The sequence below is a fragment of the Colletotrichum siamense genome (genome assembly GCF_013390195.1).
Source record: "Colletotrichum siamense strain Cg363 chromosome Unknown KSG_Cg363_contig02, whole genome shotgun sequence".
Lineage (NCBI taxonomy): Eukaryota > Fungi > Ascomycota > Sordariomycetes > Glomerellales > Glomerellaceae > Colletotrichum > Colletotrichum siamense.
Window position 1 is genome coordinate 2975306 of NW_023501015.1, and position 22279 is coordinate 2997584.

The window sequence follows — 22279 nt, forward strand, 5'->3', positions numbered from 1 at the left end:
AACCTGTCACGGAGGTCCGCGAACCTTCTGCGTCGTCCAGCGGAAAATTCCGAGCACGTCATTTCCAAGTCCTTCGTTGTTCTCTCGCGCCCTCTCAAGCCCGCCACATCTGAAACCTCCAGGGAGGCAGAGCCATAATGCGAGGATGAAGACGAGTATAGCCATAATGATGGGCTGGAGTACTTGAACTCCCTTGCTTTGGGCAATGGCCCCGATGGCAAACGGGAATATTGCTGCACCGCCGCCGCCGAAAGCGGCCGCGAACCCGATCGCGCTCACGTGGTAGTCGTTGGGCAAGAGTTTGGTGGCGGCGACAATGACGGCGGGGAACAGCGGCCCGAGAAAGAAGCCTAAGAAGGTGACAAAAATAATGGAAGCTACGAAGCTAGGCACCAACCAGTAGAGCAACTCCAGGGCCACGGAGAGCACAAGGTAGATGGCAATAGCACGTTTCTCTCCGATTCTTCCTGTGATAAAACCTAGTATCACTCGACCGATCGTGAGTCCAAGCCTATATGAAACCCGGTCAGTGGGATTTCAATAGCAGCAACAGAAAATGGGGCAACGTCTTACCAGAACAGAACCACAGTAACGCCAGCCAAGAAGGGTTCCGCCTGTCTTACACGAAGCATAAACGTGACGATCCAACCTCCTAGGCTTACCTCAGCTCCAACGTAACCAAGCAGGAAAAGAGCAAGAAGCCAAGTGATTGGTTTCTTCAGAACTGTGCGGGTTGTTGTTCTCCCGCCGTTCGTGGATGGCTGATGAGTTTGTCGATGAACATCGCCGGTTGCCCCCCAAAACGCCGTCAGTGCCACGGCAAACTCAACGACCGTGACTCCTATCATCACGTAGTAAAAGGCATACCACGGCAATTTCTGCCCCTTGGTTACCATAGCAGAGGCAATGAGCGGGCCGATAGTCCCCCCAACCCCGTAAGCGCCATGAAGAATGCCCAAGAGTTCGTTCGCATTTCGCATATTACCAACCCAGGCGTTCCAAGCGCTATCCTCAAGCCCGTTCCCTAGACCGGTGAATAAGAGAACAACGGGGAGTACAGGGTACGGCGGGTGTAAGGCCAAAGGTATATAGCCAACGATGCGACTCAAGGGGCCTAGCACGGCGACACCACGTTGGCCAAAGTGGTTGTGGATCAGGTTGTTAGAAAGCGCGGCAATGACATATCCAACGAATGGCGAGAGAAACAGCAAGGCCACAACGGTGTACGTGACGTTGTAGTAGGTTTCTATCTGGGTAACCCGATCAGTGAGGCTGCATACAAGAGGTCTTGCGGCATGCCCCCGTACTTACATATGGGATTAAGGCCTGTGGTGAATGGCGTTGAGCTTGGTGATAATGCACCGGACGAGATTTTTGGCAGAGACATACCCCTATTGCCGCATCATTCATCCCCATGATCGTGAAGCTCAGCAGCGTCACGCTGAAGCGGAAAGCATTGGTACGAGTTCCGTTCCACCTTTCTAGAGGGCTCTCAGGGGTTGTTGAAGCTAAAACCTTCTCATGCCCTTCGATGACAACGTCAAGCGGCCGAGCTATCTTTTCGTCCATAACAGGCGACTCGCGCGAGCTATAATGTAGTAGATTAGAGATGATGATGAGAGCAAAGTAGACGAGAGAAGGTGTAGTGTGAACTGCAGCAAGCACAGTATTTATTCATTTGACAGCAGTATGGCCGGGGCATGGCCCACAATGGCGGCTACGGTCCCAGAGCTCTCATCCCGAAGCCGGCATGCCACAGAGAGATGAACCAACGGGCTGCGGGGCCGATACCAGAGCGAAGACATCCAATAACATCGCGGACTTGGGGAAGAGGTGGCGGGAGGATCCAGTATCATTCTACCGAGAAGCGATGTGCAGCCGATATTTAGCCATCTCCGCGCCGGCTGGTGCTCACCGGATGAGTTGATAAGGGGCGGCGGTGAGAATGAGAGTAAGTCATGACCGGATTCGGCGTTGTTGTCCCACTGTGGGGCCGGGTGGGCGCGTCGGAGCCGGTGATGACCCGAAAGTGCTGAGTTCCGGTCGGACTAATGTAAGCCGTCCGCAGATGTTAATTCGACGAGGTCCGTAATACAGCACAGAAATTTGCATACGAGTATGTCCAGTTTTCTTGGGTCTACGCGGCTATGTTTTCTTTAGACTTCCAATAACTAAAGCAATACTATGACCATGATGGTTAGAGACAACGGTAGGTACAGGCGACCATAACAACGATGTCGACGACGATATTCAGCTACAGCGACGACGAAGAAAACTGCAGTAAGATATGAGTACGCCTACCAAAAAAAGTCGGCAGTCTCTGGTGTAACCATACCGCAGGATGTCGTGCCGCAGCTTGTGTGATTACCTATTTAGTACACCCTTGCATGGCATCAATAGCGCAGTTGGTGGCCAATGGCGGAGCGTCTTACAGGGTCATGCGGCCTTGTATGTAGGTGGGCTAGGCAGGATTAAGGTGCTTCTAGCGTCCGGCATTTCCACTCTCCGGCGTGCCCTCTTGCTGCTGCGTCCAACCTTGCTCCGCCGCCCAACCTCAGCTTCCAGCCCTCTACACGTATCTTTGAACGATTTCATGCCCTTTCAATAAATGAACTGGGGTGAGAAGCAACTAAAAAGAAGAAAGAAAAATATCAGAAACAATGCACGGCGGATGAATCAATGCGGCTCAACTCAGGACGTGATGGTATTCCAGCCACCAGCATGTCGCAATATGCCGTTATTGACACCGATTTTGATACTGATGCTGATATGGATATGCGGCACGAGGCACGAGGCACGGCCACTCTGATCCCTTGGCCACCTTCCCCTCTTCATCCCGCCTGACGACTCCGTGCTCGCTGCGAAGGTGGCCGAGTGTCATGCACTTGCTTCAGCCATTCTCATCGTGTGACATCATAATTCCTCACAGCTTTGGTTGGAGGAGCCCTGACCCATACCAACAGACTGGCATCTCCTGGGTACAGCAGGGAACGGCTACCTCGCCCGTTTCTTTCGCCGGAAAAGCCACAGCCCTACAATCCTAACAATCCAGCCGCTGTACATCAGTTTCTTTTCTACTTGTTTGTACCACATATCTGGAAGCAGATAGGCTAAAGTGTGCGATACTGCGACAAAGACGCGCAAGGCTCTAGACGGGGTATTTCATCGGCTGCCCAGATACCATTCCTTTTTGGGTGACCTCACCTGGCATTTGTGGCCTTAACCCCTTCCCTCCTAAAACCACTAAGACTCTTTGACCTGTCTACAGATCATCTGCTGTCTTACTTGCCCGAGCTGATGCTGGCTGTGAGCTAGTGTACGAGAAAAACAGACAGGAGGGGGAAGAGAGAGTGTGTGTGAGTGTGAGAGAGAATGGTGGACGCTAGTGCTTTGGCTACCTAGCCTGCTTACTCGTTCAAATCTGACCTTGGTGTAGAGAAAGCCAACCGAGCCTCAAAGATAGCCTCACTTATTTTTTCGCCTCCGAGACTCGCTCTCAGGCTTTGCAAGTTCAACCCGGGACTGAGTTGCTAAAGAAGGCAGAGACCTCCTTTCTCACAAAGATCACGTCTCGGCTGCCCTTCCACCACTCATCCAGACAACCCCTTTCTTCTTCTTCCAAAAACCCAAGTTGGTCGATTCAGTCTGACGCAGATCAATTACCGTCTGACCCTGCAGAAAATCCGACGCCAAGCAGTCAAACACTTCCGTACGACACACCGACATCTCCCCTCTGCTCGATCTCAGCCTACTTATGTCTAGGCAGTACGGAGAAGCCCGCGAGGACTTTGTCCGCAGTCCAAGCCATCGCCGCGGAGAGCCACCTCCGGTATCCAGAGATCATTCGCCCGAATACTACTCCGGAGGGGGCGGGGATCCTTTGGTTCACTCCAAAGGTCCAGCGCCTGACACCGGTCCTTATGTATCTGGTGCCATCCCCCCCGAAGTAGCCAACGGTGCCGCGCGTTCATATTACGAACTGGACTCACCACTCCCACCTCGCGATACCAATGCTCTGCAACTACCGCAGCCACCGCAATACCGCCCACGTTCCGTCCCCCCAGCAGCTTTCGCCGTGTCAAGAGGTCGTCCGCGCTCGCGATCACGCTCCCGCTCCCACTCTCGCTCCCGTTCTCGCCACCGTCCCCGAACTCCGCTAGGCAAGGCGCGCCATGCTGTCGACCATACGTTCTCGAACTCTTCCTCGGGGATCGGCGTCGGTCTTCTCGGTGCCGTCGTTGGTGGTCTCGCTGCGCGGGAGGCTTCGGATGCGGCTTTGCGCAATCGCACCCGCAAAGAGATAGAGAAGGGAACATATCATCCGCGATCACCACACGACGCCGAGAAGGCGCGGGTGATATCTACGGTTGTCGGTGCTCTTGTCGGCGGGCTTGGAGCTAACGCACTTGAGAGGCGATTCGAATCTGCTCGTGAACGGGATCGTGTACAGCAAGCAGCCTGGGAAAGGAGATGGGGAAGGGACCGAGATCTTCCGCATTACGACACGGGCAGAGAACATGAACGCGATCATGGTAGGGGACATCCACGTGCCCGACGCCACGATGACTGGGATGATGACTACTATCGCGATTATGACGGCCGCGTCCGGCGCGGTTGAGATCTTAGGATCTTTAACCCCCAGAGGAATTGATTTGTCTTGGTTAACTAATCTCTTGGGACGTTACTTGTCACGACGTAATGCATAATGACAATACTTTCTTTTGCTCTGGAAATGAGAAGTTCGCTGGGTTCTCATTTTGTGACAAATTACTGAAAATCACATATCCTCACCAGCCCCCTTTCCGTGTTTCTTCCTTCTTACCGGGTGTAAGTTTTTGAGAAATCTTTGTGCCGCGCCGTCGTGCGTTCAATTACGCAGAACTATCCGTACATCGTTTCTTCATTTGTCATAGCCTCAGCGGCTTGTAGTAACGTGTTGCCGCCGCGATAATGTGAGGGGAACCATATGATGAAACCTCTTGGCACATCTCCAGCCATGTCACTTTCCACCTGCTGAGGAAACCGCAGCCCATCACCGCCTGAACTTCTCTTCTCGTCCCGCTTCAATGTACTCGTGCAGTTCTTGCCATAAGGACAAGGCTCGAGTGCGCTCCGCCAAACACGTTTATTTATCGTACCGCAGTGCCTCGGAGTTGACATCGTAGCCATCAGGAATCAAATGAAGCCTACCGTATGGATCCATCCCCTCGGCCAGATCTTTCGAAGGCTCCCACTGTCTGTCTCCCTGCCCGTGGGGCAATGTCTTGGGTGTATTGTCGCGGGCTAGCTTCTCTCGATAAGCTTGCTCCCTCTCCACGATGACTTTGAAGAATTGGGCTATCTCCGCAATCGCAATTTGCTGGGCTTCGGAGCATCCGATTGTATTGCATAGAGACTGCGAGTCAACCAACTGCTTCGCGATTACGGAATCTGGCTGGCAGAAAGTGCGAATACGGAGGGCTCGGGCGTTAACCTTCATCGCATGAAGAAGGCCTGCGATCTCCAAGTGATTGCCTTGGCGACGTCCAAAGAAGCGGAACTCATCAATATGCAGATGAACAAGGTCGAGCTGTGTCTCGAGGTCGTAGCGAAAGCCGACGACTCTGGGACGGCCCTTCTGATTCCACCCATCTGCGATCTTCTTCAGCTTGTCCGGGTTCAGGCGGCCGTGGTTGAGCTCGTTCGTGATGTAGGTATGAAGGGCATTGCTGATGTGAAACTCGAGCTCGCAGTACAGAAGACTCTGCTCGCGAGGATCTAATGAAATTGTGATTCTCTTGACCTTCCCCTCTCTCTCTACATCTCGGACTTTGCGACTGGGCTTGCTCTCAGTCTATTCACATCTTAGCCAACATGCATACACTTGTAGAAGGAATCGCACTCACCATCTCTTTGGCAATCTTCTTGAGGCTGTCGAGCAGACCTGGCTTCTTGGGAGAGGTGTCCTTCTTCTTGCGGTCCGGAGATTTTTGGTCTGAAGATTCGTTCGGTCTCTCGAGCCATCCTTGCTCTCCAATCAGGGTCTTACCGGCAATTTTGTGCACAGCCAGGTCTTTGTAAGCAAAATAGGGTCTCAGAGGAGAATATAGCTGGCCAGCATCATCCATTGCAGGCTGTCTGAGGGCCTCAAGTCTACCCTTGGGGGGCGCCTGTCTCTGAGAAGCTACTCCACGACTATCGACATCAGGCGCACCAGTAGGGACGGTGGTGGTGTGCGGGTTCGAATTCTTCCAGCCGCTGTATGACTGCAAGACGCTATCGACTTGTTGAGAGGTATTCTTATGGATCCGCAGAGGACTAGGTTGTTCTGCGTCCCTCGAGTAGATTGATGAAGATTCTTCCTCGTCAGGAGTTGCTGGAGACGGGTTGTCTGGGGTTGGGGAAGATGCAGCAACCATGTCGTCACCATGGCCGACAAGAGTAGCGTACTGACGGCGATCCTCAATGTTGATCGGAGTAAGTGTATTCTGTCTACGACGCTCTGCAATGTTTGACGACATAGAACTCTTGGCCTTGTGAGTCTTGCGAGGTGATCGGGGCATCAGCTCCGAGAAAGTCGTGGAATCACTGTCATGACCCTTCTGTGCCATTTGATCAGTCGCCTGGCCGCTCTTAGCATACGCATGTGGCTCCTCCTGATCGAGTGCCGCATGTGCTCGAGACGTGGCATGGGTGCTGGCGAAATTGTTGTTACGTTCGGGTGACCCGGTTCTGGCTGTGTTACCAGCCCTGACGCGACGAGAGGGCGACTCGTTCTTGCTCGCAAATCTAGCGATTTGTCAGTAGGGAGAAGGATATCGCATTGCGACACCTACACGTCTGTTAATCTCTCGACCTGGTTCTCCGTCAAATTCAGATTGATCTGGACAGATTTGTTTGGTTTATGTCGCATAGGCGACGGAGATCCACGCTTCCTCGGTGATACCGGAATGAAGGTGCCCTGGATAGCAGAGGGAATCATCGTGCGGCCCTTCTTCTCCAGTTTGTCCGAATTGTGTGTCATGATGGGAAGATTAGTGGATGATGTGGTTGATGTTGTCGACCTCGCGTCTTTTTTGTGTAATGTGTTGGTTAGAAAAGCCTCAGACCAAGGTCGAGACTCTTTCTGTTTGGTGAGATTTTCGATCCGCGATCGAAAGGAGTCTTCGCGAAATTGGGGACCGCCCTGTTTGTCAAGCTGCGCAGGCGTTAAAGGCGCCTGTGGGGTGAAAGACCCAGGAAATGGCCCTACAAGTTCGGGATCCTCGAATCGACTGGTTCGAAGGTCTGCAATCCAAGCTTCTATCCGTTCTTGGAAAGATGATGGTTCTGACCAGATAGCTTTAGCAGGGGTCTGAAGCTAGAAAGGGCGTTGTGGACGGGATTTTGCAGACGTGATTTTCTTTCACATCAGATTTTTCGGGGCTGGTGAATATGTCGTTTTGTTTACGTACCTCGCTGTGGAAATACCGTCTCTAGTTCGACGTATTTGCTCACAGTGTTTTCTGCGGACCCCAGCGTTTCTTTCAGGGGACCAAGGCCTTGGGTGAATGAGCACGAATCCGTCCAGGAGTTGAGGAAAGAGCAAGTCGCTGCCCGTCATAATAAGCTTCAGCCTCTACGTACCTTCCAAAACTAGCTCGTCTTCCTGGCCGGCGGCACCGTTGTCCCAACATGACTGTTCGTCACTGTAGTTTGAGCCAGTTTCTATCTCAGGCGATTTCTCATCTAAGCATATTTAGCTACAGTAGGCAGGCATGTACCTCTTCTATGACCTACGGCGAAATTTGCCTGTCTGTAAATTTGCACCACCAATGCCTTCTTGAGGTGAACCCTCAGCCTCCTTTAAGCTGTCCTCGGACGGAGAGTAGAACTGAATGCCATGTGCTGCAGGGGGACTGTCGCTCACAGAAGCTTGCGGTCTTGGCATGCTGTGTGCTCTTTGAGAACCGGCAGGAACGCGTCCTGATAGTGAACAATCGCTTGGCACGTACGTATAAAATTCGGAGAATGATGGTTGACGGTGTGCTATATCTCAGGTATCAGCACTTACTCATGCCCAAGTAAAGATCAGCCGGGAGCGACAAGAAGCACAACTCACCGGACTTAGCAGCTGTCTGATTCGACCACAGGCTCCGAAGGGAAGAAGTTCGAGCGTGAGATATCTTCTCCGATTGGTCACTTGAAGCCATCCTGCTCGACCGGGACGGTCGCCCAACGTCACGGAGGACGGGCTGCTGCTTTGTGAACGTCAGCTCTCGAGCTTTTCCAAGCATCACTCCGGTGGGAAGACGTGAGACTCTCACATCATCGAGAGCACTATGAGATTGAAAGAGGCTCGAGTCGGCGGGTTTTGTCAAACGTGTTGGGCAGCGAAGTTGGTTGAGCGATGGAGCATGCCGTAGTTTGTGGGTCTGGACTTCGACGATGCCGACAGGGTGTATCCTTGGATTCTCTGGCACCAGCCATCGACAACCAGGAACACGACGCTTTTCCTCGCCGTTGGCGTAGCCGACCGAGTCCTGCCACTTCTTGGGTCCTTGTCTAGGAGACAAGATAGCATGGAAGGCCGAACGAAAATTTGTTGGCGCTTGGGATTCGTCGACATTAGTGGCAGCCCCGCATTGCCTACGCACCATCCTCCGATGACCCGCGCGATTCGGCTCTGATGTCTTCAAGCTACTCCCATTGTCCATGCCATCGTCCATGGCACCGTCTAGTCCAAACCAATTGTTGCTTGACGGAAAACTGTGCTTCCCTTCGCGTCTGGCCGGATCGCTATGCGCGATTCTGGGAAGCCTATCAACCACGGCGCTAACAACTGGAGGACTTGTATTTGGTGAGCCGAACCCAGATATGGGAGTATCTAGCCCGAACCAATCATGGCCTCGTTGAGAACCTGGTGTTCTGACCGTTAGAGGAGTTTTCATGGCGACATAATGATGAGGGCTCGGAGCTTGGCAGGAAATCGACCGGCCGGTTGTGCGGGTTTTGGCAGGCGTGGAATCCATGAAGATCCAACGATAATCAAGCCCACCATCAAAGCCAAGTTGAGGCGTAAACGGACCCCTAAACTCCTAGGATGGATCCATGAAATCCTCCGCCGCAGCTTCCACGAGCACTTTCCTGGCCTTTATGTCTGCCGTTGGCATGAGCTCACGGGATAAAGACGACGGCAAAGGTAACCCGTCAGCTACCAAGGAAAACTTCCGGGCGAAGATGGCGTGCGGTGTCATGCAGCCATCGGGAAGCGGCACCTGCTTTGGCTCGACAAAGTCGCGAAGTGTTAGGACGGTATCAAGGCCAAATATGTTGGTAAGCCAGCTACGGCGTTTGTTGTCTAGCTGCGCTTCGGTACCACTAGGTATGTGGGCAATGTGGTTCTTCCTGAAAGCTCGCAATAGAAGGCCTGCTTTGCTGTTCTTCGAGGCTTTGGCTTGACTTGTATCAGCTTCGACTATGTCGTTGCTGTTCCTGTGATCTGAAATTGGAAATGAAGCGGTTGTTGGTGTGACCTCCTCCTCTTTGATGAATCGACCAGCTTGGATGGTTCCCATATCCCATTGCATTTCGTGCAACTCTTTGGGCTTTGGACTGCGAAAGGCACATGTACCACCCTCGCGAGTTGAAACGTACATGGTATGATCAATCATCCAGGCCTTACGACTGCGTATGCAGCTTGGTTCAATTGAGCTGGCGCGAGCCGAGAAATAGTGGTCTGAAAGTCTGATGGGATAGCGGCTTGAATGTTTCTGGCGCCATTCCACAAGAGAAAGCGTCGGACGTATGGACGTAGTGATTGTGGACATGTGTGGTATGTGAGGTAACTCGAGATTGGACTGCATGAGAATTGTCAGCATGAGAGCCACTTGTCCCTAAGCTGTTGACTCACATGTCGGTTAAGATGGTCGTATTTCCAACGCTGGAATTCGGCTCCTGGATCATCGGAATGCTGGCAATCGATTTCTATCAATTCGTACAACACTCCCCCTGCAAGATCCAGATTTTCGTCTCCGAGGTGCTCGCGCAGAACTAGGAAAACCTGCAGATCATGAGTCTGTCAACAATTCGTAACGGCGTTGACTTCGGATTCTGGTGAATTACAAGTTGAATACCGTCGCGATACTGATAGTTGCGAGGGATATGTGCACAATATCTGACGAGGACGTTGCGGCATTCTGGGACGATATGAGTATACGGCAACGTACAAGAGCGAGGTCCTGGAGAGATCAGTGGCCCAATGCTTACTTTCCTCGTCGTATCCATTTCGAGACAGGGTATCTTGAGTAAAGGCACTTGTCATGGCCTCCAACCTGTGCCGCCAGTCATCCTCGTCGGGCTCGGACTGCGGCATTGTCGGAGTCGAATCGACCCATGTCTGGAGACTGAGACGATTTCGCATCTTTCGAGGCCGGCGAGATCTCCGAGAGTGGCCTAGAAAGCTCGGAGAATCTGCAATAAGAAGAATGCCCAGGACGAGACAAGAGGCCTAGGTAAACTGCCCGGGTGAAGAAACTCAAGACTCAATTCCAGCCTTAGTAGCGCAGACAACTGCGGGTGCTGTGTTCAGGAGAAGCCCGCACATGTGGTATAAGGAGTGACTTTGGGCAACAGCGCAGAGCGACTCCGATGTCCACAACATGGTCCGGACTACCTGCCTTAGAATAAGTACGTGAACCAGGAAGGGCCATGGCACTTTATGGTAACCTCCTTTGGGCAAGAGCGCCTCACCGTACCTAGGTAAGGTAGGCAGTCCACTAAACCAGGAAGGTCCACGTGTGTGGGAAAAAGAGCCTTTCCAGACGGGTCTTTCTGACTTGGTGAATCTCGTCTACATAACATTAAGGAGGACTTCTTTATAAAGGATTATGATAAAACAGACGCTCCGAGTACTGTGTCGATGGTGACACTGGAATTCTTCGGTTGGTCCGGTCACTTGGCAGAAACTCTTGGTCCGAGATGAGGTTCACCCGGCCAGGTCCAGCCCGGGTGACCGAACCGACCTAGCCTTCAAAGGTTCAAAGCCGGCGCCCCCGAGTAGTCGGATGTCCGATCATGACGACCGGCCGGTTGTCTTAGTTCACTTGACATTTTCGGCGCGCCATCTCAACGGTGGTACATCCGTAGCTCAAGAGATGGCGTACGTACGTGCCTTTCGGCTGGCCATTGTGCCAGGTAGATCCCGTCTCTGGATGAGAGGCTAGCGCGCCCTGGCACCGGCCCAGTGCAAAATCTTCTGCGACGTTGGCGGGGCAAAGGCAAAGATAGCACAGACGTTGTCAGGAGCCCAGAAAAGTGCGCAATCGGAGGGCTGTTGACCTGAATACGGACTTGGAAGGCTGTTGGTCTGTGGATAGATAACGGGGACGTATTGGTGGGTGCTCGTGGGTGGCGGCATCGTGAGATGAGTAAGGCGGAGTAAACTGAAGTTGAAGCACCCAGACCATATCTCCACACCTATGGATGTAAGGGAAGCGACACCGGAAGACAGAGAGAGACATACGTGCTGGTCTACCCTCCCTCCCTCCCCTCTTTCCTACTTTACGCACTACCTTATTTATGAGTGTTTTGGTCGGCATCGTTGAGCGGGAAGCAAAGAGGGAAGACTCATTGGGCACTCATGTCCGGACATGGTACGGGAATGTTTTGTTCCACCTCGTGCCTGTGGACCCTTACGGCCAGTGCAAATGACAGCGGACGGATTACAGATTCGGATTCGCTACTACCTTTACGCAGTACGTCCATTTCTCCACGTGCCTTCCATCCTCGGTGCCAGCGTGGCGGCCAGGCAGGGTAGGCTCGGTTCGGCGCATTCACAGCCGCAGCGTTTCCAGGCACTTTGGGGTGCAGCCCCCTTCCCCGCACTTGCCTGCTTCTCCAACTTCACGTTCCGGGAACCCCAAATGACTTGGCCCACATATGACTGCTGGGGCCTATCAAGCTGCTCCCATCGGCCTTCGCGGACGGCATCTCTCAGGGCAGTCCAGTGTTAAAGAACGGAGGTGGACAAAAATACCTCCCGTGGACCTTCCCAAAGCACCTCACACGGCCCCACCACCGACTTGCCGACTCGACTTCCCGAGTCCCTTTTGTCTGGGCTGCGCTGCCCCAGGCAGGGATAAGCACCCAGCCAAAGTATCGAGACTCAATCTCATCCCCCAAATGCGCCACCCACACGCCCCTCCCTCTCCCCCATGACGTGCCCTTTCCTGACTCTAGAGTCTCCATACCTACACGGATCGAATGAACGGCATGCCCTTTACCAGTGCGAGCACTGCCCAACGAGATACTTCTGTTGCCTCAATGTGGGGATTTGGAGTTCCCGGCCTGTCTTGCCGTCCCCGTTCTGCTTACCGACTCTCTGTGCCGGCGAGCTTTTAGCATCTCGGTCCCCTTCGGATGAGTCTCGCTGGATCCAGATCTCCCCGCGGGTCGTCAGTTACCCTAGTCGTCTATTGATGTGTAAAATCTGCGCCAATCGGCCGGCTGCCATATATAACCTACATTCTTGCCTCCGCGACTTTCTGTGCGTGTATTCTCGCGTGAATGCGTTCGTCCCTAAGTTCCTCTTCCCTTTTCTTTTCATCACTTCTCCAAGTGCGTGCCACAGGCATCTGAGTACACAGTGAACTCTTGATAAGACCCCTAAACAACACCATCCTGCCTCTCAACTAATTCACATCATGGAAACCCAACCAGATCGCCAGTCGAGCTCGACGCTCTACGATATCGGTAAGACCGACACTGTTTCCATCTCTCTAAGCGTATCTTCTAACAGAGAAAGTCATCGTTGGGGCTGGGCCCGTAGGACTCATGCTGTCGACTTGCTTGGCCAGATGGGGTTACAAGATCAAGCACATTGACAATCGAGCTGAGCCGACACCGACCGGAAGAGCTGACGGCATTCAGCCTCGTTCCTTGGATTTGCTCCGGAACATGGGTCTCAAATCAGCCATCATGGCCCACAAGCCAGCCAGAGTATACGAAGTTGCGTTCTGGGATCCCCCAAAGAATGGCACTGGAATCGCAAGAACGGGCACCTGGGCCAGTTGTCCAAGCTTTATCGACGCCAGGTATCCCTTCACAACTCTTTTGCACCAGGGCCACATCGAGCGAGTCTTCATCTCTGACCTCAACAAGAACGGCACTCAAATCCAGCGACCATGGACAATTACGGGGTTCACCTCCAATGAGGCAGAGAACCCAGAGTATCCTGTCGAAGTCCAGTTGGAGCACGTCGATGGTACTGCTCATGAAACTGTGCGCGCCAAGTATCTGTTTGGAGGTGAAGGCGCGCGTTCATTCATCAGAAACCAGTTGCAGATTGGCATAAAGCACAAGGACCCCATCTCCCACGTATGGGGCGTCATGGACGGCGTGGTCAAGACCGATTTCCCTGATATCAAGGCACGCTTCCAGGCATCATCATGCTCGATAGAACGCTGGCTAACCGAAGTTAGATGAAATGCACCATCCACAGCAAGCATGGTTCTATCATGGTCATCCCTCGAGAAGACAACATGGTGCGCCTCTATATCCAGATTGCCTCCTCGACGGATCCCGATTTCGATCCCAGAAAGACAGCTACAGAAGAAGAAGTTCAGGAATCTGCGAAGCGAATCCTCCAGCCGTACAGCATCGAATGGGAGAGGACTGAGTGGTATTCAGTCTACCCCATCGGCCAAGGCATCTCGGACCGTTACACCTTGGATCATCGAGTTTTCCTGGGGGGCGATGCTTGCCACACCCACAGCGTACGTCGGACTGTATCTGGGTTGCGTGACTGAAGTTACTGACAATACTGCAGCCCAAGGCTGGCCAGGGCATGAACACAGCCTTTCTGGACGCCCAGAACCTGGCCTGGAAGATTCATGCAGTAGAGGCTGGTTTCGCCCATCGGGATATTCTTAAGACTTACGAGACCGAGCGCAGAGATGTCGCCGAGACGCTGCTCAACTTTGACAACAAGTATGCAGCACTGTTCTCAAAACGACCGCCAGCTGCCAGCGAAGTCGAGGCTGCTTCGGACAAGGCTATTACCGACGGTTCAGACAACGAATTCATCCAGACCTTCAAGGAGTCTTGCGAATTTACCAGTGGCTATGGTGTAGCATACAAGCCCAACTCTCTGAACTGGTCCGAATCACACCCGGCGAAATCACCTCTGATTCACCGCGAAGGTACTAAGCTTCGCACGGGACGGCTCTTCATGAATGCCGACGTGACAAGAGTTGTCGATGCCAATGTTGTTCACCTGGAGCAAGAGGTCCCTTTGAACGGTTCATTCCGTATCTTCATATTTGCTGGCAAGCCTTCGGTCACGAAGGCTGCCCTGAAAGACTTCGCCAGCCACATGAACAACAAGCGGTCGTTTTATGCCGCATACCTCAGAGACGACGTTGACAGCGTCTCTCATCACGAGAAGCACAACCCACACAGTCTCTTCTTCACCATTTGTACCATATTTGCAGCCAGCCGAAGCAGCATCGAGATTTCGCGCGATGTCCCGGACGTAATCGGACGTTACCGTGAGCACGTCTACGCAGACGACAGATGGGACCGCCGTCACTTGGACTCCAAGGCGGCGGCCCACGCCAAGATGGGGTTGGACGAGGAAAGGGGTGGTGTTGTTGTTGTGCGCCCAGACGGATACGTAGGCATGGTTGCAAAGTTGGTGGAGGGTAGCGGCACGGTCGACGCACTAAACGAGTACTTCAGCACCTTCTGCACGAAGAAGCTAGGAGAGACTCTTGCCCAGCTTTGATTCATGTAGAGGCCGGCGGCGTTTGTATGGGGAGGAATTCTTGATTGTTGTAAATAACTCGGAGCAGCGACATGCTGCCCCCGATGAGGGGCGAGAACCCGTGAGCTGCGCAGTCGGGACACTTGGACGAATATGTGGCCTGCGATCAGTATCAATTAGAATTTTGTATCTCTGCTAGACCCTTCGACTCTTTTCCAACTCGTGCATGTTCTTAGCCGCGCGCACTGCAGATGCTTTGGTCTCTATCTTCATTGTTGTCGGGATGCAATCTAGTCACTGCAGCCAGCAGCACCTATCCATACCTGGTACGTAAGGTGTGAGGTGATCGAATATACCTTACCGAAGCAAAAACGTAGGTACCTAGGTACGCTGTAAGGTACCTTATCGCGTGGGCCGACCCCACGCATCTGCATGCACCGGTTGAAGGTTGAAGGACGGAAACACTGAAGCTGCGTCGGAGCTTTCAGTGAGCAGCACCCCGGTAATCCATCCCCGGGCCATGCGCAGCCTACCTACCACTTCCATTAGGTACCTAGGTACGCTATACTTTCGGTAAGGTATGGGAGGTACCTAAGTCAGTGGAGGTCTTATGACTCTCGGTGTAGGTGAGGTGCCTGCCTAGGTACCTTTCCACAGGCAGGAAGGCACCTAAGGTAGGTGGTCATCTAGGTAGGCAAGGTACCTAGGCAGTACCTACTTTACCTTTCTCTACCTACCTAGGCCTGGTGGTTTCCTGAGCTACCAAAAAATGTAAGTTGCACCCAGTGGTGCTCTCTTTCCTCAAATCACCAACTTCATCACCAGCCTGCCCCCCCGATGGGGATTTCGCAACTGCTGTTCCCTCCCCAACCGCGACCGCACCCTCTTCCGACGAACTTTCAGAAGATATCAATCTTCTTTCAATTCCTCATCCGGTGCGCTTGCCCTCCATTTCGCGATCCACCACCGCCATCTCCAATAATTCCGACGCAGACAACAATAACAACACAAGCCTCAACTCGCCGCCGCCCCTACTCTCCGGTCTTACCAGACGCCGCGCCAAATTTATTGTAAAGCTCTCCGGCGTTTCTTTCGCCCCTCATACCTTTCACGTTTTCAGTTCCTCGCATCTTTGACCCTTCCCATGACACCATGTCTCCTGCTCAGCCATTCTGTCATGCTCCCTGCAAGCTAACAGCCATGAAGCAAGACAACTCTCAGCATCGTCGTCGCCGCCCTCGTCCTCACGGTTTCTTGCGAAAACCAACCGATTTCCTCGAGCGCTGTGCTTCCCGGGCGCAGATCCAACCTTCCGCATTCGAATACCTCTGGCACCCATACCCGGTTCCCGGTTCTGCTCTTCTCTACAACCCTGGTCTTGACTCCCGCGACCCCCTCGCTGGCTGCGTAATTCCTAGCCAGCTGAAAAGCTACGTTGGCGGCCGCTATAGAACAGAACGAACGGGTCAACCCAGCTTGCGCAGAGGTGCAACATTAGCGAATCTCACGGTCCGAAAGACTGGCTGCGATTCCGAGCGCACACCAGACGAACCAAAAAGCGCTGAGTCAAAATCCGTTGAGGGCCACGAACAGCCGAGACGTGGTCGGAATAGGTTGATTATTTTACCCTTTTTCCGCTCTGCGGCAACACCGACGAGCACGTCGCGCAAGCGCCGGGCTCAAGACTCCGAGTGGGATTTGATCGCAGGCGTTGCCGACCAGGCCCAATTTGAGGAGGACTCAGCCAATCGACAAAGTCCCCTGGACCCAAACAAGCAGAGCGTTGGTCACTCCTCCACCTTCAGCCCGTGGACAGTGGTTAACAAAGCGCAGAGAGCCACTGGCCATACGGCTTGGCTGCTTGATACCATGACATCAGTTCGCGGTGCAGTCACCAAAGTTTCCAACAGCATTGCTGGCTACGGTACGCTGCCGATCAAGACTATTGCTCGTACTGGAGTCTGACCGTACTTAGTTTATCCCCGCAACTATAATGCAGTCGAGCTTCACTCCCGCGACGAACAGAGTGGCAGCATCACCACCAAACGGATAAAACTGGAATCTCATACGGACTCAGCTAGCACCGAAAGCTCACGAGAGGAGCAGCGAGGGGCCGAACCGCAATCTCCAAAGACAAACCTTGTTTGGATTGACGAACCGACAAGAACGGCGAATTGGCATCAAGTTGCTCTGCTCGTACGAGCGTTAAGAGATATCGACCGCCGTATCCAGAAAGGCCGTGCGAGAGAGAGGACTAGCTCACCTAGCTCTCGACCGGATGACGAACCCCGCTCCCGACGACTTTACGCTCTAAGCGCTAATCTGAGGACTCTTCGGCAGACTGCGGCGATTCTTGAGCACATTTATTCCCATACGTTCCTGGTCAGGTTGAAGGAGATGTCAAGGCTTCCGCAACCAACAATGGACTACGCAACAAACCCGGATGAGTACCTCGCCATCTCAGCAGCAAAGCTATTTCTCGACGACTTGCCTGATGAGTGTGCCTCGTCTTTAATCGAGGCAGGGGTTACACCAAGGGTCATCAAAGGGGTCAGCGCTGACTTGAATGCCATCGTAACGCAAAAACCAATGCCTGGGCTAGTTCACAAAGCCGGCTTTGTTGGCAAGATGATGAATTTCTTTCGGGGGCGCGATAGTTTCGGCGTCGACTTTACGGATTATGTCATGCCTGGCAGTTTCCCCAGCAACTTTCCAGAGACACGGAAGAAGGAGCCGGCAGTCTCGGAGGCGAGTAACATTGCGGTTAATACTGAGGAGCGACAATCGAAGGGAAATCCGCCAAAGGCATTTATGCCGGTCACGGAAACGGATACCTACGCTTACATTCGAGAGCACCTTGCTGAGATGGAAACGAAAGGAAAGCCTTCGCACACGCAAACGACGATTGAAGGGACTTCTGAGGATCCTGTACCTAAGGGGATAACAAGTCCAATCTCCAAGAGAGACAAGTCGTCACCAGCATTGAAGCGCTTACAGAAATCGCGAGGATTGAAGAGGGTGCACTTCTCTTCCCCATCGAAGCAATCCTTGCCGCCTCCAGGCAAACCCACTGGCTTCCTCTCCAAGTTCTTTCGCTCTCGCGCCGAATCAAGCATAGGCTCTCAAGTTCGAAAGGATGAAGCCGAGAGTTTCCTCGGTGGGACACAGACTGACGGATCACCCGACAGTCGAAGGTCTGAGGTCACAACCCAGGATCCAGAGACTGAAGCGGAGTCAGACAACACTTCCGAAGACACCAAAAGCGAGGATACCATGGCTAGATATAGGCCCAGGCATGTGCAACATCTAAACTCGTCCATCAGAGGCCACAAGTTGAGAGCTCTCTCCGATGACAGCGAGCCCCCAAGAGTTCCTACAAGATCACCGAGCCCCCCGACATTGGCTGGGTTGAGAATTTCGGATGATAAGGAAGGAGAATTAGATGACCTGAGCGCTGCCTTGCAGTTGATGCTTGATGAGGGCGAAGCACAACGACGTGCCGAGGAAGGCAGAAAAGCCAAGCAGGCGGAGGAAGAAAGGCTGCAACGAACGGGAGGCCTTCGCGTCCCCAAGAAGCGATTAGTCAAGTCGCTGTCGACAGATTGGGCGGCAAAAGTGCAAGACAGTATTCATGCAGACCCCCAGCAGGTGCTCGCTAAAACGGCCGAAAATGTGGAACTCAGGCGACACGACTTCCTGAAGGTCGTTCCGGAAACCGAATGGCTTAACGACGAAATCGTCAACGGCTCGCTGCTGTGGCTGGATCGATATGTCAATGAAGCGGCAGGCGCAACCGATGTCAAGTCGACGAAGAGGGTATGCCTCGCCATGAATTCATTCTTCTATAAGAGACTAGTGGACAACGGTGTTCAGAATACTGAAAGGGCGCTGCGACGGTACGGGGTTACGAAGGCTACTTTTCTCAACCTTGAGACGATCCTCATGCCCATCTGCAGCGGCAATCATTGGACATTACTGGTTGTTCGGCCACAAAAGCGAACAGTTTCACACATGGATTCACTCAATCCGCGAGGCACATCGACACATACCAAGAGAGGTCTAGCATGGGTGCAGGCGGTTCTTGGAGACGACTTCAAGGCAGACGAGTGGCGCGTTGTAAAGCACGAGGCGCCAGAGCAAGACAACGGGTACGACTGCGGCGTGTTCACCATCACCAATGGCATATGTTTGGCGTTGGGCCTCAACGCCATCGACGCATACTCGAAGGATGAGCTACCACTTCAGCGCCGTAGAATCGCAGGGATGCTATTGAACAAAGGGTTCAAGGGCGACTTTGATCTAGCCGACCTCTGAGTTCTTATTAACGGGGTTAAGAGTCCCGGTCATTTGACTGGACTGCATGGAGGGGTGGTCAATATTTTGAATGTGTTGAGGACCAAACGGTTGTGTCGTCAAACGGACGGGTAGAGAGAAGATGGAAATGATGAGGGGCGACATCTGGGTGCCGTATTTTTGCTTCTGACAAGTTGGTCGAAGGGACAGGTCAAATGGCGTTGAAAAAGCTGCTTGGAGTTCTTGGGATACCACATAGAAACCGATTCAGGTTTCTCCTGCAATGTTTCAAATCGAATTTCATGGCCTTTCGCATTCCACCCTCGCCTATAGCGGACTGAAGGTTACATTTGATCAGTTGCTTGATTATAACCGGCCTGGATCACGTGAATGATGGGCAAACAAACTAGTGCCGCCGATACGGATAACCAAAGCTCTCTACGTCCCCCCCCCTCCCCCCCCAACCAACCTTGTTTACCATCTACAATCCATGGAAGCTCGAGCATTGAACGGGACGCAAAAGCTCGGCTGGCAAATACTGGACCACTTTGAGACGGCTTCGAGCCGACGAATGCAACAGAGATTGGGTGTGTTTGTTAGCAGGGCAGGCGGTTTCAGGTGCGGAAGCTAAGCGACGACCAATAAATCTCTGCGCGACCAACGGCTGCAACGCTGTCCCTCAACGAGCTGGGCTCATTGGGACAGACCATGGGCTGGCCGCGAGGAATTCCGTTGTGTCCGCCAAGCGTGACCCACGATCTGCCCAGGGTTCAGATGTTCCGTCGGCCGTCTTGACACAAGTCGAGGCAGCTGCCAAGAGGCGGGAAGAGGTGGGCTCGGGTTCCGAAGATTCAGCGACTCAGGCAGGTGCATTGTTGAAGCGTTTGGCGCTCCCGAGGTGGCGACATGTAAGTCAGAGATGAGAGACGCGGAACGAGAAGAAGGGACTGGCCGAGAGGGGAGAAGGGAAAAAAAAAAAAAAAAAAAAAAAAAAGAAGAAGAAGAAAACAGGGGCCGTTGGGAGGCACGGCAAGGGCAGCTGGTGGAGTGTTGCGTGACGGCCACTCCGCACCGGAGAGGGAAGATGTTGGTTTTCACGTATTGGACAGATGTTCGCAGTTATTGACGGCTATTCTCTCGAGACAGGATCAGGTACGGAGAGGGACGGAAGAAAGGCGGATCTCTGGGGATGCGCATGGGGGGAGGGATCTGCTTGATGTTGCTGCAGATCGTGTTGAATATACTATGTGCTTACTCCGTCCCAACCCGGCGTGGGAAAGATTGGGAGGACAGGGCAGGGCGCAGTTGGAGTCTACGCAATGGGTGGCCCGCGCCGGCGTGATGAGGTTATCGTTGGAGGCGGGCGGGCCGAGGACCACAACCAACACCGGACTCGACTGAGGTGGACCTTGCAAACCGAGCCGAGGGATTCGGTTCACGAAACGACGACGGATTCTAGCGGCGGCAACAACTGACAGTTGTTCAGAAAAAAAAATTAGGTTGAAAGTGGGGAAAAGCGGATGGGAATGGAGACGAAAGTGAGGTCAACAAGCGACGGACGGGCAGCGGTGCGGTGTTGGCGAGTCGCGCGGGCTGCGACTGTTGGACGACAAGACAGCGTTGGACGAGAATGATATGCTGACTATCAACTCAGGTAAGCGGCGGCATTACCTTAGAGTCAATGCGTGGGGAATACAGGATTTGACTGGCCAAGTTTGCGGCAGGCAGGACCTTTTTCTGAAAGGGATGGCTTGAGATGAAGAGTCAGAAGGGTCGCTGTCAGAGGCAGAATATTCTGCTTGGGCAAATGATACTTGTCGCGGGCCCGTCCATCATCATCGGTCGGGCATCCCTGAGAAGCCTTCACATCCAGCATGGCAAACATGGCATGAACAGATTTTGCTCGTTTGCTGCACAGAATCGGAATGCTGAACCGCGCGGGCGGATGCGGATGCGGATATTGCGAGGGTGAGGTGAGAGCGCAACGTGGAGCGGTCCCAGATTCGGGTTCCCGGCGAGGCCGTGGGCGCTACGGGAAATTTCCAAAGTGGTGAGTGTGACCGTGGTCGTCGTCGTCGTCGTCGTCGCTGGGCCCTGGTCTGGTTGCATCACTCAGGGATTTCCCCGTCTGAGCGGCAACGAGTGACTTCACTGCATGGCTCGTCTTGCCCACGACTCCTGGTCCATGTTGCTGTTCCCTTGGTCAGTCGGAGGAGGTGGTGGTCGTGGTGGTCGTGGTCATGGGCGTGAGAGTGAGGTGGGCTGAGTGTGTGTGCGCGCGTGTGTTTGGCGCTGCGTCAGTGAAGTTGTGTTCCATCCGCAGCCACCCGGGCACCGTTCCAGCAGGGAGTGCCTGGCCGCTCCAGAGGAGGGTCCAGTGGAAGGCAGCTGAGCGCGAGGCCGCAGGACATCCATGGATGAGGTGGGTTCCGCACTAGACCGAGAGGGGCAGGGTTCTAGAAGCATGGAAGCCTTCCACCCGTGGCACCCATCCACTCTGTTCCCCCCTCAAACCCGACAGACGGGAGGGACTTGTGTTGCTGACGGGCCCTGACGGGCGGATGCATGGAAGATTCTTTACGTGTTCCTCCTTCGGACCACGGCGATGTCAAGCAGAGCAGCAAGTACGTTCCCTACATACTGCGGTACGATACATACATGGATACCATAGTAGATAGATACTACATCCCTTCCGTCGGTCGTTGTCCGGCTGGCCATCCTTGGCGTAAAGGCTCTGGCTCTGATGGTCATGGCCTGGACTCGGCCACTCCAATTTTCACTTTGGCATTTCTGCGTCTGTGAATCCGATGGTGCGGTGTAGCTTAGGGCCCCTCTAAACAGCGTTTGTTGATCGTCTGAGGGAGCCCAGTCCCGCACACCTATCCGTTTGCTTGCTTTGGTATCGTCGTCGTCGTCGTCGTCGTCGTCGTCGAGACTCGGGCAGGCTCAGTCAAACCCGGAATCGCGTCAAGAACCCTTCCGACACGCAGTCTGAACCAGAACCAGAAGTCCCAAGGTGACGGGCCGGGTGACGCTTGTAAACGTGGAACCCACCCAAGGTCGTCCGTCTTACCTAGGTAAGGTAGGTACGGAATCGCCGTTGGGCTGCGCCGCATCCCGTTCACGACTGCAGCGAAACACCACGCAGCCTTTTGCATGCATGGCCTGGGCAATCGACATGCACAACATACCTCAACGTCGACGCCTGAACCTCGCCGAGCGCTTTGCCAAACATACCTGTACCCAACATTATACGCAGTGAAG

At 53.6% G+C, this 22279-nt stretch overlaps 6 protein-coding genes across 6 annotated transcripts; 3 read left to right on the forward strand and 3 right to left on the reverse strand.

Moving 5' to 3' along the window:
• Nucleotides 1-6: 6 nt before the first annotated feature.
• CGCS363_v002770 (Bypass of stop codon protein 6) lies at nucleotides 7-1569 on the reverse strand (the record flags this gene model as incomplete). Its single annotated transcript, XM_036634619.1, has 5 exons — nucleotides 7-511; nucleotides 574-614; nucleotides 663-1250; nucleotides 1312-1326; nucleotides 1390-1569. The coding sequence occupies 5 exons, from the start codon at nucleotides 1567-1569 to the stop codon at nucleotides 7-9; spliced, it is 1329 nt and encodes a 442-aa protein (XP_036500729.1).
• Nucleotides 1570-5125: 3556 nt separating this feature from the next.
• On the reverse strand, nucleotides 5126-7003 carry CGCS363_v002771 (uncharacterized protein; the record flags this gene model as incomplete). Its single annotated transcript, XM_036634620.1, has 3 exons — nucleotides 5126-5833; nucleotides 5886-6768; nucleotides 6816-7003. The coding sequence occupies 3 exons, from the start codon at nucleotides 7001-7003 to the stop codon at nucleotides 5126-5128; spliced, it is 1779 nt and encodes a 592-aa protein (XP_036500730.1).
• A 2053-nt stretch (nucleotides 7004-9056) lies between these two features.
• Nucleotides 9057-10333, reverse strand: CGCS363_v002772 (uncharacterized protein; the record flags this gene model as incomplete). The annotated part of the gene is made up of 4 exons (XM_036634621.1): nucleotides 9057-9818; nucleotides 9872-10021; nucleotides 10084-10157; nucleotides 10228-10333. The coding sequence occupies 4 exons, from the start codon at nucleotides 10331-10333 to the stop codon at nucleotides 9057-9059; spliced, it is 1092 nt and encodes a 363-aa protein (XP_036500727.1).
• A 2329-nt stretch (nucleotides 10334-12662) lies between these two features.
• On the forward strand, nucleotides 12663-14743 carry PHHY-2 (Phenol hydroxylase; the record flags this gene model as incomplete). The annotated part of the gene is made up of 4 exons (XM_036634622.1): nucleotides 12663-12711; nucleotides 12764-13359; nucleotides 13440-13733; nucleotides 13787-14743. The coding sequence occupies 4 exons, from the start codon at nucleotides 12663-12665 to the stop codon at nucleotides 14741-14743; spliced, it is 1896 nt and encodes a 631-aa protein (XP_036500728.1).
• A 1131-nt stretch (nucleotides 14744-15874) lies between these two features.
• CGCS363_v002774 (uncharacterized protein) lies at nucleotides 15875-16687 on the forward strand (the record flags this gene model as incomplete). Its single annotated transcript, XM_036634623.1, has 1 exon — nucleotides 15875-16687. One exon carries the CDS (start codon nucleotides 15875-15877, stop codon nucleotides 16685-16687), a length of 813 nt encoding a protein of 270 aa, XP_036500725.1.
• A 456-nt stretch (nucleotides 16688-17143) lies between these two features.
• Nucleotides 17144-19036, forward strand: ESD4 (Ubiquitin-like-specific protease ESD4; the record flags this gene model as incomplete). The annotated part of the gene is made up of 1 exon (XM_036634624.1): nucleotides 17144-19036. One exon carries the CDS (start codon nucleotides 17144-17146, stop codon nucleotides 19034-19036), a length of 1893 nt encoding a protein of 630 aa, XP_036500726.1.
• Nucleotides 19037-22279: the final 3243 nt, after the last annotated feature.